At 37.4% G+C, this 14,639-nt stretch overlaps 1 protein-coding gene across 1 annotated transcript in view; it reads left to right on the forward strand.

The window, feature by feature from the left end:
• sbf2 (SET binding factor 2) overlaps positions 1 to 14,639 on the forward strand; it is a 102,347-nt gene that overhangs the window by 38,089 nt on the left and 49,619 nt on the right. The window contains exons 3-7 of the mRNA XM_079243443.1: positions 3,907 to 4,044; positions 9,120 to 9,248; positions 9,657 to 9,767; positions 10,600 to 10,705; positions 13,567 to 13,699. Coding sequence (XP_079099569.1) covers positions 3,907 to 4,044; positions 9,120 to 9,248; positions 9,657 to 9,767; positions 10,600 to 10,705; positions 13,567 to 13,699 — 617 coding nt within the window. The remainder of the gene's footprint in view (positions 1 to 3,906; positions 4,045 to 9,119; positions 9,249 to 9,656; positions 9,768 to 10,599; positions 10,706 to 13,566; positions 13,700 to 14,639) is intronic.

The raw sequence follows: 14,639 nt of genomic DNA on the forward strand, positions 1-14,639 counted from the left end.
TTTCTCTCTGCATTGCGTTTGTGTGTGTATGTGCGGTTTAAAAGCTAGATTTCCTACGTGTTGACCTTTGCGTTGTCTGCGCTGCAGTGGAAGGGGATCTCATGCTATATGTGAATGTACGACATAACTTGAGTCTGATGCTGTCACTTTGTACTCTCACTTGTTTCCTTTGCACAGTAGAGTGTCATTCGCTTCTTTATGTTAAAGACTTCATTACAGGACACAAATAGCAATATATTTACTTTTATTATTTTGCAAACTCGCCTCTTGACAGGCATTTTTTGTTAAAAAGTCCTTCATTTTTAACTGGTTATCCAGACAATGACCATTTATAGTCATTAAATGCTTCATTTTGAGTGTCGCTTGATTTGCTTTGTACCCAGCATAACTACAGTTAGTTTGTGGCAAGTGTCCTCATGAAAATAAGGGGGATTTAGAAAAATTGTTCCCCAATAGTTTGGGGAGATGATGAGAGTGACTCCTCAACATGTAATACTGTAGTTGCCAAGCAACAAGCTATCTCAACTTTGTATATGGTAAAACTTTGACAAACATGTTGTGTTTTTTGGGATGACGATGTGTTTGATCCAGAATCTATTACAGGACATTAAGGGGAAAAGCTTGACAAACTGCAACAATAAATCTTAGAATCACATGTCTTGGATATAGTTTTTTTTTTTATTTCCTCATCTACCATACATGCTCAACTAGCTTTAAGTCAAATAACACTATGTGTGAGCTGTTGCATAGAAAGCATGTTCAGTTGTTGCTAGCACTCATAAGAAATATAAGCTGATACTGAGGCACAATCAAGAAAAATAAGTGCACTCTGTCATAGTTTTAAGGCTAAAAGTACCAGGACTAGGACAAAAAAAAGCTCATCCATATCAGGTCTTAAGATAAGCTAATGCTACCACAGATGAACAACAGTTCAACACAAATTACACTATCATTCTTAATTTAACAAAGAAAAACTAAGACAAAATTCAGGAGCTGTGTTGAAGTACTTCTTACACGCCGTAATTCAGTAGCTCATAGGACGACCATTAGCAGCAGTTTTTTCCCCTTCCTATTTCATACTATTTGTCAAAGTTTTAACACTTATATGTATCAGATCATCACACAAATGTTCATATTAAACAAATGTAACCAGATACAAAATGCCGTATGAAGGGGGTGGGGGACTTTTTCACATAGGGTCATGTAGCTTGGAAAGTTTTTTTGCCCCTTCAATAATAAAATCACACAACCATGCCACAAGCACTGATTAGGTTCAGGGGGCAAATACTTTTTCAAATCAGGTCATGAAGGCTTTTAAAGCTTTTTTCCCTTAATAAATAAAATCACCATTTAAAAATTGCATTTCGTATTTACTCAGGTTATGGTTGTCTGATAATAAAATTTGTGTGATGATCTGAAACATGTAAGTGTGACAAATTCGCTAAATAATTAGAAATCAGGAGGGGGTAAAGTGTCCTGCAGCTTTGAGATGTTTCCCTGCAACCCACCTCACTCAAATGAAAGGGTTGTCCAACAGCTTGTCAAGTTCTGCCCCAGCTCCCTGATGACTTATTAGTTTGAGTCAGGTGTGTTGCATCAGGGAACCATCTTGTTGGTGATCCCTGTTCTGAAGGATTTGTTGCACGTTCTTCTTTACAAGATTCCGTCAGTCCATTGAGGTTTATAGACACCTAAATTCTCAGCTCTTTTAGCTACTAAGTTGTTGATTTGCTAATGTAAATGGGATCATAATCTTGTTGATATATCCCAATTTGATTTAGGCTTTTCCACAGGTGGCCTCACATTAGTTTCATTATACTTTTGTATACCTGTGAGTTCATGGTGGATTTAATATGGCAAAGTATCCATTTGCTGCAAGGTAAGCTCAAATCATTAGCTGTGCTTGTGTATAAGGTCTTGTTCTGGCCTTTTCCACTCATGATGCTGTGCATTATGACCAGTTCTCTCCCGTGTGGTCTCTGCTGTCCAAGAAAAACTGTTCAACTGAGGTTTTAAATAGAAATGATGTGTATGTTGATTCATGTATGTAAAGTGCCCTGTAACAACATTATTGTGAAGTGGCGCTATACAAATAAAGTTGAATTGAACTGAATTGATTTCTAGCCAATTTCTCTTTCTAGCCAAATGTTAACATTGAAATGCAACCGAGCCCAGTGGCTCCTTATTTTTTTTTCCATTTTGTATTCACACTTTCTCTGATTAAATATGTGACATTGCAGTAAACTTGCTGAGAGATCGACTCCTGGTAAGATTGGCAACTCTTGAATATGTTCCACTCGTGAACAATCTTTCACACAACACAATAATTAGTACCTCTCTAACACTATGGATACACACCTAGCACCACAACACACGCGCACACAGGATGTTATATCTCTTGCGATCTTCCAAGCTATGCAGTCTCAAGCATGTTTATCTCTTTTGTGACAACAATGAATGGCATTGTTGGAATAGTTTAAGACAGGCTCACAGTTATCCGTACTTGTCCTTGGATCCTGTCTAGCCTCAGCGCACATGCACACACTAACACACACACACACATACACACACACACACACACTGCACTACAATGTAAGTTTAGCATATTTCCTGAAGACTATTGTATCTGCTGGGAGATGGTGGCATCCTGGTCTAGCGCTCCAGGCTGAACAAGCTAAGTCCCCTCTCTTCTCACTTCCTTTCTTAATTTCCCTTTTCCTGCTCTCCTTCTCCTTTTCAGCTCCTTCTCCTTCTCCACTCCTCTTGTTTATCTGCCTAGGAGGCATACCCCGCTGATCCATCTATCCATTAATCAATCTGTTTTTGCTCTTGCCCACTCTGCTTTGACCCAGGCTCCTCCGCCTGTATTGCCCCTGAGGAACAGTCATAAAACCTTTTTCAGAGCCAGTTGGGCCTCCAGCAAAAACAGAGAAACCTGACCAAATGTCTGTCTTCCTGCCTTTTGTGTTTTACCCCGCATGGACGCACCACTTTCGTTTTTAAAGTTTGTGTACCAATTGATAAGTTATTTATTAATTAATGGCTTCGGTATTTGTAAGTACACGAGTTGTAAACTCAGTTTGTTTCCCATCAATAACACATTTAACTGCTACAGAGGTAACACCAAATTAGCTTTGAGGTCCTAATTATTGGAAGATGATGATTTTCTTAGAATAAATCAATCTTGCCACACATTGTGAAATGATTGATTTGTGTGATTCTTAAAGCGACAATAAACACTGTTTGGGAATGAAAGTAATATATTGTTCCAGAAAGATTATGAAAAGGTTTGATTTACTGTTATTCAGCTCTGCTTTACACATACTTTGGTCCAAAACTCAGCCAGGTTGACTTTGAATCGTTAACTCGAACCATAAGAATCTAGGAATCTCAGAAATGGAAAGAACAAGCTTTTGTTTTGCTTATATTACTGATGACAAATCCAGCCACATTGTGGTGTTAGGATCAATATATGTTTTGGGTCTCTCTTTTACCATTCCTTTAATGTACTGTGTTTTACTACACACTGTAATTTCACCGGTTTGCTGCTCAATTTCTGGGTATTTTTCCACCAATCCTGTTTAAGATGTTTAAAACAGGAAGTCAATCATTTACATCTGATGACTTCCTGCTCCATGGCGTCCTCAGATGATTTCTAGACGGAAAGAAATCCTCTTCTCTGTGTTGAGTCGATACAATATCTATTAAAACTTTGAATGCTTCTCCAGTTGAAAGCTTTAGCAAACAACACAGAAAGAATACATTGAAATAATATAAAATGAAATTACTGGGTGAATAAAACATTTAGAGCTTATAAGAACAAACCATGTTGTACATATTTGTACCTTTAATTTGGGCTGAATCTGATTTTTAACATAACCGTCTTTTACTTGGATATCTTTCCAGTTTTGCCAGCCTGGAGGTTGGAGGCTCTCTAGGGAAAGAAAGGCACCGACTTTCTTCACTATTGTGCTGACGGATATCGATTCAGACCGACACTTCTGCTCCTGCCTCACCTTCTTTGAGGCTGAGGTCAATCTACAGGTAAGGCTTACTAACGTTCATCCCATTACTGATTAAGAGTTTTCAGCCACACAGATATCATGTTACATGTAGAGAGAGAGAAGAGTCACATGGTAACAATGCTTGTGTTTCCTTTATGACTTTTTGAAATCATTATTACCAGTTTCATTAATCAGTGTAACCAATTGCTGTTTGCCATTATAAACATATTATTTTGCTTTTTGAAAGGTTTTTTTTCAGCTTCAAGAATTTCTTGTTGCTTGTTTGATGTCTTGCTTGTTTCTATGTAAACTAATAAATTCTGAGTTGGTTGAAGGATTGTTTAAATAAGGAGAGGACGAACCAGCACCTGCCCCCAGCGCTTGATTTATTCATTTATACAAATGATGTTTAACTACAGATTAATGGTCAAGGCACAAATGTTCAAAGCCTGCTATTACTTACTGATTGCAACACATTTTCTTGAATATGGACATCTTTATTCTTAAGATCGATCTCATTAACCATTCTGTTTCTACCGAAATCCTAGAGAATATCAAGGTAATTGTTTCTGTCTATTAGCTTTTGTTGAATCCTTAAATGACTCCTGTCCCTATGATCACTGCGACTACACATCCTTCCACATGTCGACGGCAACCGTCAATCACATTCCAGATGGATCAAATGAGGAGTTTGTCAACTTTTAAATGTGCTTGGGTCATTTGGGTGAAACTTTTAGAAAAAGATCTTTAGTTTTGCATTGCTTCCACATTATTTGGCCATTTCAGATTGTGTGTTTATCAGAATACAAAGATTGTGTTACCATAACTTCCCAAGCATCAGAGAGCATGGGCATAGCAGATGCGGGGTACGTGGGGGACATTTCCCCTCTCACTTCCCACTTTTCTGCCCTCTGTCCCCTGCACTTTTTACAGCCATTACAACAACTAAATTCAATTTTTACATGCTGAAATAAGGTTTTCCATGTGTGAACAGAGAAGGGCTATGTTTGATGTCATTCACATTGTCAGACATGTTCAATAAACTAGCTTAGAGACAAAAATTTTAGACAGTTTTATTCCAAACAAACCATGTAAGATGAGTCGTGCTGTTGGATGTAGATATTGCTGAGCTGAAACAAATGTTCTATATTGTATATTATGTATAATATCACCTGTGTGGACTTTAAAAGATGACAGATAGATGTCAGTTTTATAAGCTAAGCTAGCTAGTTAAGGTAGAGGTGTTACTGTCTTCTCTGTTACATTTACCTGAATAACTTTTTTGGATAAATTGAACCTGGGGAGTTGTTTTGTTGCAAAGCTGTTTTTACTTGAGTAATATTATTCTAAAGTAACAACAAGCTGCTTTTACTCAAGTAAAGTTACGCAGCTATTTGGGTTAGTCTAAGATTACTCACTTCTAGGTAGAAGTTAAGAATCTGTGTTGCTTTGAATGTTTGTATAGATTTCATTTATTTCTGTGGTGGTTAAAGTTTAAAGTAAATTAGTTTTATAATTTACTGATTATTATTTTGATTAAATGATTGCATTAATGTTATTTGATTAATAAAATCGGATGTTGGGTTACACAGCACATTACTCAAGTAATTATTTGGATGAGTACTTTTTACTTCTACAAGTAAAATTTTCTGAAGAAATAATACCGTTGCTTGAATCTTTGCTTACTTACCTCCCAGGAATGAACCCATTGCTTCCTAATTTCTGCACAGAAGCTGTGCCTACAGTTGTTTTGCACACATGTTTCATTTTTATACAGTAGAAGGAGAAGGATGAGGGAGGAGAAAGTGGGCCAGAGGTCAGCAACAGGGACTGACATGGGTGGTCTTCACAACAGGAGAAATAATAAAGTCCTCAGAAGGAGAGAGTTATAACTGAATGAGAAAAAATACTGACAGCAATTTTGAGATTAAATTTTACAACAACTTCACTTTTACTACTGTATGCATAGTTCAATGATTTTTTAAAAAAAATGTATTTATATATAGCCCCCACACAAACATTAACATAAACTGTTATTTATTTTGGTTATAATTCTGTTTCTGCTTGCATGTAAAATTACATTTAGAGCTCATGGTATAATTTTGTAATATTTTTTTAGGAGAGCCTGTAGTCTTTGATTCCATAAGTTGAAAAAGGAAATAATTACACAGATGCTTGAATATGTAGTTTAGCTGCCATTTCAAAGAGTGTGTTTAATTTATCTGTAGATATAATTTGATTGCTGTATGAGGCAGCAGACATTGGTCAGAATATTCTTCTTAACTGGTTAATTTTGCACATTTATGCTGTCATCACTGATGATAATTAAATGATATAATAGCTACATCGTACATGTTTTATTGTTGGGTCACTTTTTGCCATGACATTGAATTATGTGGCTTATTACCCTGTTACCTTGTCACTTCCATGTAATTTTGGCTCTGATATTTTTTAAACAAGAATGGTGTTTTATAGAAACATTTGTCTTCAGTGTTGTCATTTAGCACTTACTAATCTGACTACTCACCCTGTAGATGCTCCAGGGTCATTCAGCTCAACCAGAGTTTGCCAGCTTTTAGTTTTTAGATTTTAACTTTAGATATTGAAATGACATACTCATTGGTTCCGTGATGCTGTGCTGTTTGTGGTTATGTGGTTCATTAGCTGCTAAGGATAGGTGCAGTAGAATGCGAGAGAATGATAAATTACTCAACAGACCTCTGAGCAATTTGTACCCCTCACTTCTAAAATGATGGCTACGCCCCTGTCGGTAAGGGAAAGATTTGGGGTCATTTTAAACATCAAGACCATTAAATAACCTAAATGAACCAATTATAAGTCGAACTTTACCAGATAAAACATGTTATAGAGTGTAGATCCATTTCTTATTAACTGTTTTAAATTTTTATTTTTTTACTTTTTATTTTTCAGCCACTGAAGTGATAACTACATCAAACCAATCCATTTCTAGATGTTTTGTGTAAGCGCTAAAGATTTTTTTTAGTCACATGATTTGATGTTACTTTATTAAGGCTGAACCTGTAACCGACTCCTGTAACCGATAATCTTTACTTTGTAAACTGACATCCTTATCTGCTCTGATGGATCCCAGGGAGCATCCAGACAAGCTGCCAGGAATGTGTTTTTTTTAATAATTGAACCAATTTCTAAGAAAAATGGTGAAATGTGGACACCATCTGATTGGGTTATTTTGATCCCTTGCTTCTTGGTCCTGAGATATTTAAGCATGCTTGGCATGTTTTCACTGTTTGGAGAAAAATAGCAGATTGTGATAAGGGCTTTCGTTGGGAATGAGCACCAGGATGTGGTATGGATCCTAAAGTTTCCTTCAAAGACACAATGAAAAGCAGAAGGAGACTGTCAATACAGATATTGCTAACAGAAGCAAAGTACTGGGAATTTGTTCACCCTCATGTATTCAATGTTTTACAGTAGTGTCAGAAAGATTTTGACAACACTAAAAATGATCATTGAGTGTCTAGTTATGATACTTTAGTTAATTTGTTACTCTTAATGATTTATCAATTTAAGCTAAACTGAATTTGCTGTGGTTCGTCTCCCTGTGTGTGGCCCTGTGATGGACTGGCGAGCTGTCCAGGGTGTACCCTGCCTGTCGCCCAAAGCCGGCTGGGATAGGCTCCAGCTTCCCCGCGACCCTGAATTGGAATAAGCGGTTCGGAAAATGAATGAATGAATGAATGAATTTGCTGTGTTCAGTCAGTGTTTCTGTTGAGATGATAAAGTGGGTTGAATCACAGCAAAGAAAGAAGTGGGGTCTTTTTTTTTTTTTTTTTCTTTTTATTAAAAGAAAATTTTAAAATGTTTTGTTTTTTAAAACAAGAATTTTAGGGATTCATCTACATATGAGTTCAATCCAGCCATTCTTTTTTGGTTGCAAGAAAAACATTTCTACTTTTAAGCTGATTTTCTGGCATAACTTCAAGTTAGAAAATGAAAACTGAGAGTTACATTGTAATACATAAACCACTATTCAAATCAATATATCACACTGCATTTTAATTAATGACTTTGTTAAGATTGCGAAGCCAGAAACCAAAACTCAGTCAACAGTGGAGGTAATACAGATTTATTGAAAAAATGATGGTGTTGAAGGTGGTCTTGCTAGTTTGGTCATCAGGAGGTCTGGAACACAAAAACAGAGGTGAGCCAAAAACGGGTGGAATGATAATGAAGAGGCCAAAAACAAATGTTTATCTGGAGAGGGGTGAATTGGAAGCCCCAGAGTGATCCTCCAGAGCAGGGAAAATGATCTCCATAATCCAAAATCTCAAGGTCCAAAACAGTCCTTGGTCCACACACAAGGCACAAGAGAGAGGAAGAAAACCAAGGGGCAAGCAAGAGACAGGGTCAGATTCAGGCAGGGTTCAGCAACAGGTGGTCAATCTCATACCAACAAGGATGAATCGAATACAGTGGTCGGGGACAGGCAGGGTCAAGACCAGGTATAAATAGAGAGCAGCACAGCAATCAGGCAGGGGAAGAACGCGTCTCGTTAAGGGCAGAGCAGAAATCATGACAGAATTGTCTTTTTGCCAGACGAGAGGTTCACAAACAAGTTAAAGTGTTTGCGACTCACAGCTGTAACAAAGCGCCGGCATGCCCAAAATCGGCTTCTCTCCCCGAGATAATGTCATATTCAGCTTTTAAAAAATAGCATAAGTGATACACTTTTTTTCTTCATGCATTAATGTGTTTAAAAATTAATTCAGTGGATTTGTAGCTTTACATGTTCATTTTGACAGCCCCAATAAAACTTCTAAATGTATTTGATAAATAAAGGTTATATTAATTTTACATTGATCTGATGACCACCAGAAATTATCCTGGGACCCCAAATGAAGGTCAGGACCCTCAGTTTGAGAGCCAATGTCCTAGGCCATGTGAAACATGCACGTGATGTGCAATACATGCTCGATAAGTGTGTTGAGCTTGAGGCACTCTGTGTATTCACAAGCTAAAGCCAGAGCTCAGTGCTGCCCAGTGGTATGCTACGGTCAAGTTCAAGCTTTAAAGTCTGTGGCACTGTGTTGAACTCTTTTACCGTAACAGATTATTTTTTTCTTAATGTTTCAGGGATCAAAGAATATTGAGGCTGATGAAGATGAGGAGGCAGAAGAGGATGGCCTGATCCAGCCAGCTCAAGTGTTTGCACCAAAGAGCCTCATTCTCGTGTCTAGGCTGGATTATCCTGAAATATTTCGGGTAATAAGACTCCATTTGATTAAATCTTGATTAAAAATGTTTTTTTTTCTGTTTATTCAGGAGAAATTCTCCAAATTTTTTGTCAAGTCATGCATTTATCTAGCAATCCTGAGATGATTATGATCTTCTTTGTACTGTCTGCAACATGGGTCAAGTTAGCTTAAGTGTAAGCATACACATCAGTTCAGTAAAATTAGACATATAAGCTGAAGAACCTCTAATCTTTTCATTACACTCAGTGTTTTTGTACACCCGGTTAGTTACTCTATCCATGATACCTGCTTATATGCTCCTATAAACTGTACACAACTTTCCAAAATGTCATTGCTTTGTCAGTCTTTATATATTTATCATTTTTTAGTCTTCTGTGACCATTTCTTAATTGTGCCTTGCATGTTCACCCTGCAGGGATGCTTGGGTCTGATCTACACAGTGTACATCGATAGTCTGACTTTCCCTTTAGAGAACCTGGTGGCCAACCTCTTTACATTCCTGGTTCCTGTTGCTGGTGGATCTCAGGTAAGTCTGACTGGAAATCCAGCATGCCCATGTTCTGTATAAAACATCAGTTTTTTTTCTGTGGTGGTGTTTCTCAAAGTGGGACCTTAAGTCCAGACCACCAGCAGCTCGAGATGATCAGAGTCGGCCACTGCATGCCAGTTATCATAAAAAGCCATGGTTGGGACTCAGATGTGTAGTTATTACTAAAATGTTTCATGTCTGCTGTGCAGCCAGCAAGGAACATAATTGAGCACCACATAAACATATTATGTGGTGCTCAATTATGTTGTCCAGCTTTACTACATACAGTATATTGTGCCATTTTTATGTTATAAAAGGGTTGAGAGAAAATGTCTATTATGTTGAAGAATTAAAAAACATCTCTATCCTTTCCATTGATCATGCATCATCAGTGAAGTAGAAAATCACTGATAGTTGATGTGCTTTCAGAAGAATAGTTTTAGGCAATTTTTAATCTCACCTGCACTGGTAAGCGCATTTTGTTTGTAAAAACTGACCCAAATGTCCATTTTGGCCATCTGTCCATGGTCTGTTAATCAGTTAATGCAGCAGAGATGGGAAAGAAAATAAATAAATGATTGTGTGTGATATTGTTGCAAATTTTTGCTTTGGTTATTTTTACATGAACATGAAATTGAAATATTTTTTGGTCAAGTGAAGGAATTAAGAAGATTAATTTCAGTCCTTTAATGCAGCCGCAGCACACTCAGTTATAGAACTTAATGGATGGCCGTCAGTTGCTTTTCTTCCCGATCCTGTAAAAATGTTTGTTCTGGACGTTTACAGTAACCACTTACTGATCATGTTCTACCTTTCTGTATCTATACAGAAGCTGTTTAGCCTTGGAGCGGGAGATCGGCAGCTCATTCAGACACCTATAAATGACAATCTGCCCATCACGTACAAGAGTGTTGCTCTGCTCTTTCAGCAGCTGGGTGGGTCAAAGCTAAATGTTCTGTCTTTTTTTGTTTTATTATTACCATGAAACCTGCTGCTGCATTGATTAAAACACAGTCGTGGAAGCTTCAAGTTATGTGCATTAAATTGAGAATTGAATCAAATCAAATTTAATTGATAAAGCCTTTTTGTTAAAATAAAAAAAAGGTGCTTTATGTAATAAAAACAACCATCATATTTCTAATCCGCTTATTCAAAAAGAAACTTTTTTTTAAAAAATTAAAAACACACAAGCGATTGCATATCCAAGTTTATGATTCAGCAAGTTGAAGATTTAAAAGCATCTAATGTCTAAGACACTTTGTAGAGTCCTTGTTCATAGGATCTGACTGAGAAAATTTAGCTTGCAACAATGTTTTGGTTAATTTGACAAAGCAGCTTAGTCTGTCAGACGTATTTCATATTCTACTTTGTTGATCACATGATTGTAAAGACTTTTTACAGTCAGGAGACTCGCAATGACCCGTTAAGAGTCATATTAATTCTGCACTGTATGTGAGTCAAGATTGTTTCTGTGACCCATCCGTCTTTCAGTAATTTGCATGGACTGAAATGAGCACATGATAAAGATTTTGGTTGGTGTTCAGATTTCACGTTCCAGTGTTTGCAGAGTATGTTGATAGCTTGGGATTAAGCTGCTTACACAGCCAGTACATGCTTCGCTAATTGTATTTTATACCCGATTCAATTTAGACATTTTTGAAGAGATTATCTATCATTCTTCTCACACCAGACTGTTTTGCCTGAATCATAAACTGCACATAAATACATGTTTGAAGTCATTTTTTACTATTAAGGCTTGTATCTCTTTTTGCATTGTGTATTTCTTAGCTGAAAATAATTCTCTTGAAATTTCTTTTGAGATGGAAAGTTGGTTTTCTTTTAGCCTCATTTAATCAGAAGAATGTGCTTCAAATCCGTGTGGTGTCTGTTTCCTGAGTTTATTAATACCATGCTTTCTTGTTTAGACAGAATGGCGAGCATGCACATAGGGGGTACGTGCACAATACATCTGATTGGGGTCATATGGAGGTTTTTCATTTGGATATACAAAACAAAGCAGACATGTTCTCCTTCCATGGCTTTTCAGTTCTAAAAAGCCTGCAACTATTAATCAACACAGTTCTAGCATATTGTGTTGTTTGTTCATATATGAGCAAAGGAGCCACAATACATGAGTGAGGAAGGCTCTTGGCATGTGCTTTTCCTGCTCTCAGACTAGTATATGACTTAAAAAAATAGCTTGTATGTTTTTAGGATATGCGCTTATTCATTTTTTGCAAAACATTGAATAAGAAAGCTGTTATCGCAAGCCTGCAGCCAAATATAATTAGAATTTTAATGGATTGCGCAAACATACAACTAATGTGCCTGTCATTAGTTTTCTGTTGAACTTTTTGAGACTTTATAGTAGTGCTAATCATTTCAAACTGGCTGAACTAGGCACGGCACACCATCTAGGTTCTGCACGGCCTGTATTTTGCGTTTGGTATTTTTCACTACAACAGTTTTTTAACAAGATTATTCATGAAAGCGAATAATGATATTTCCCTAAAATATTGGACTTTCCCTTTACCTTCAATCATTATAACAATTAACAAATATTTCTAAAGGTTGGTGTATTATAATGTTTTTATCACACAAGGAAAATTTTCCAGAAGTTGCCGCTGCTGCAGATTTCTCTTCCTGTCGATTGACAGGCAACCATCTTATGTGAAGTGATAATTTACACATAGGCAGTAGTGGCAAGTGTCTCATCGCATTAGGTCATCCTTATGTCCATATAAGGATGGCTGTGCAGAGAGGCAGGTCGGCATATCAGCCTTTGTGCACAGGTCACAGAGTCACCGCAGAGGCATGTTAAACATGTCACACTGCACAGGAAGTACATCCCCCCGGAGTTGAGACACAACCAGTCATCAACAGCCCTGCTGTTTGTTGTTTGTTGCCTTTGTTTCTTCTTTTGCCTCGGGCGGCTGTTGTCGTCACTTCTTATTTACGGCTCGGATATGTGCTGCTGTTTCCACAAGATAAGTAAACACCTGAACCTAAGGTGTACACCTGAACCCTGAACCATACAGCACTTTGGTCTCGACAGAATATGCCACCAAAACAGCATCGCTTGAGCCTGCTATCTTTGTTAAGACAGCTCCATTTACTTTCAAAAGATAGACTTTGTTGAGGCTCACATTTCCTGTTTATCACTGAAGTGCTGAGACTCAGACAGCCAAACATCTAGACCCAGCGCCCCCAGTGGTGCGGACCTGTCTGCCAGTGTTCCTCTCCTCTTATCACTCCAGTGTGTGATGGATTCATCTGTCAGTTGCTTGATAGGAAACAATAACAGGAACTGTAAACTTAGAAGTCTTCCTGACTGTAACTTTGGTATTTGAAATATTATTTCTACTGTATGAGACTGAGTAATTTCCGTTGTTTTTCAGAGATGACTTTTCCCCCAAAGGAGATCAGAGTTTAATGTAAAATGTCTTATTTGGTTGTAGAAATGTATTGCTTCTTGTCACCAGGAACCTGCAGGTTAGAACCTGCAGTGAGAAACAGATCAATGATCATCTCTTATTTCTGTAGCTGCTAATATCCAGCGCTAATTTTTTCATCTTTCTTTAGCATTTGCAGTGTGTTTCTTCAAAACAAATGCTACACACCGCTTCATATGTATATTTGCTGCTGTAAGTCTTGAAGCTGCCACAAATGACCGTAAAACCTCCCAAAATGATTGTTGCTTGTTGTTATTTGTCTTCTACAAATAGATGTGCATGTTTAATGAATGCAAAAAAACAAAATCTTGTCGGCTTTGCTTTCCGTTGTTTTTCTCATTCAGGAATCCAGAACGTTCTGAGCCTGTTTTGTGCGGTTCTGACAGAACACAAGGTTTTGTTCCATTCCACCAGCTACCAGAGGCTCGGAGAGGCATGTCGCGCCCTGGAAGCCCTCATGTTTCCTCTTAAATACAGGTGAGTGTGTGTTTGACCCTGCAGGTCGGGCAAAGTCATGTGACTTTCCACTAACACTTTGACCATGACACTGTATACTGTATGGCCTGACTAATCGTTAACTTTACTTGTTACTGTATTCCTTGCAGCTAACCTCAGTGTACATGTTCTTCCCTTTAAGAGAACTCGGCGCAACATTCTCGGTTTACCCACTCAAGCTCTTTCAATATTCATCTTCCAGAGAAATACTTGCAACTCATGATTGCTTCTCTTACTGTTTCACACTTTTTATGTGACTCATGTGTGTGTTTCACTCGATCTTGTGAAACAAATTTTCTAGGGGGACTTTCAGCAGTTACCAGAATACAATGTTTTTTTTACAGATAATTGCAAATGCATTATGACAATGTAAAACAGAAAAAAAAAAGATCGATTAAGGCCAACAAAGACCAACCTTTGATGTTATATTTGTTACACTCCATTTAGTTTAGTTAAAGAAGAATTAATTCATCCTCTTTGCCTTTTCATGTGCTTTAAATGTCAAGATACTGAGCCACACGTTTCCCTAGTGACAGGCCACCATTGTCAGGAGCTCTGAATGTGAAAATGTCTGAATTGTAGTTCCTATTCAGTTCCTATATAAGAAAAGTTTGGAATTTGCTTTTTGGTATTTTCCAAGTCCAGACATTGTAGAAAGAAATGGTCTTTCCAGACTATTTTCCCCGTTTGTTTGTTTTTTATTGGGAAAAACATCCTCTAAAAATGAACTGATAAGAGAAGTAATGTTTGCTGTACAGAGATGATTTTATGATAGTATCTCGCATGTTAACTGTGTTCAACCCTAAAAATCACATGTAGACGATAGAAAGGTATCAAATTACATCTTTGTTTCCTAATAAACTCATTTTCTGTCCCGTGTTAGTTCAAGACCTTAAGAGTGGTTAAAAGTTCTTTCCCGTTT

Source organism: Telmatherina bonti (assembly GCF_933228915.1).
Source record: "Telmatherina bonti genome assembly, chromosome: 1".
NCBI lineage: Eukaryota > Metazoa > Chordata > Actinopteri > Atheriniformes > Telmatherinidae > Telmatherina > Telmatherina bonti.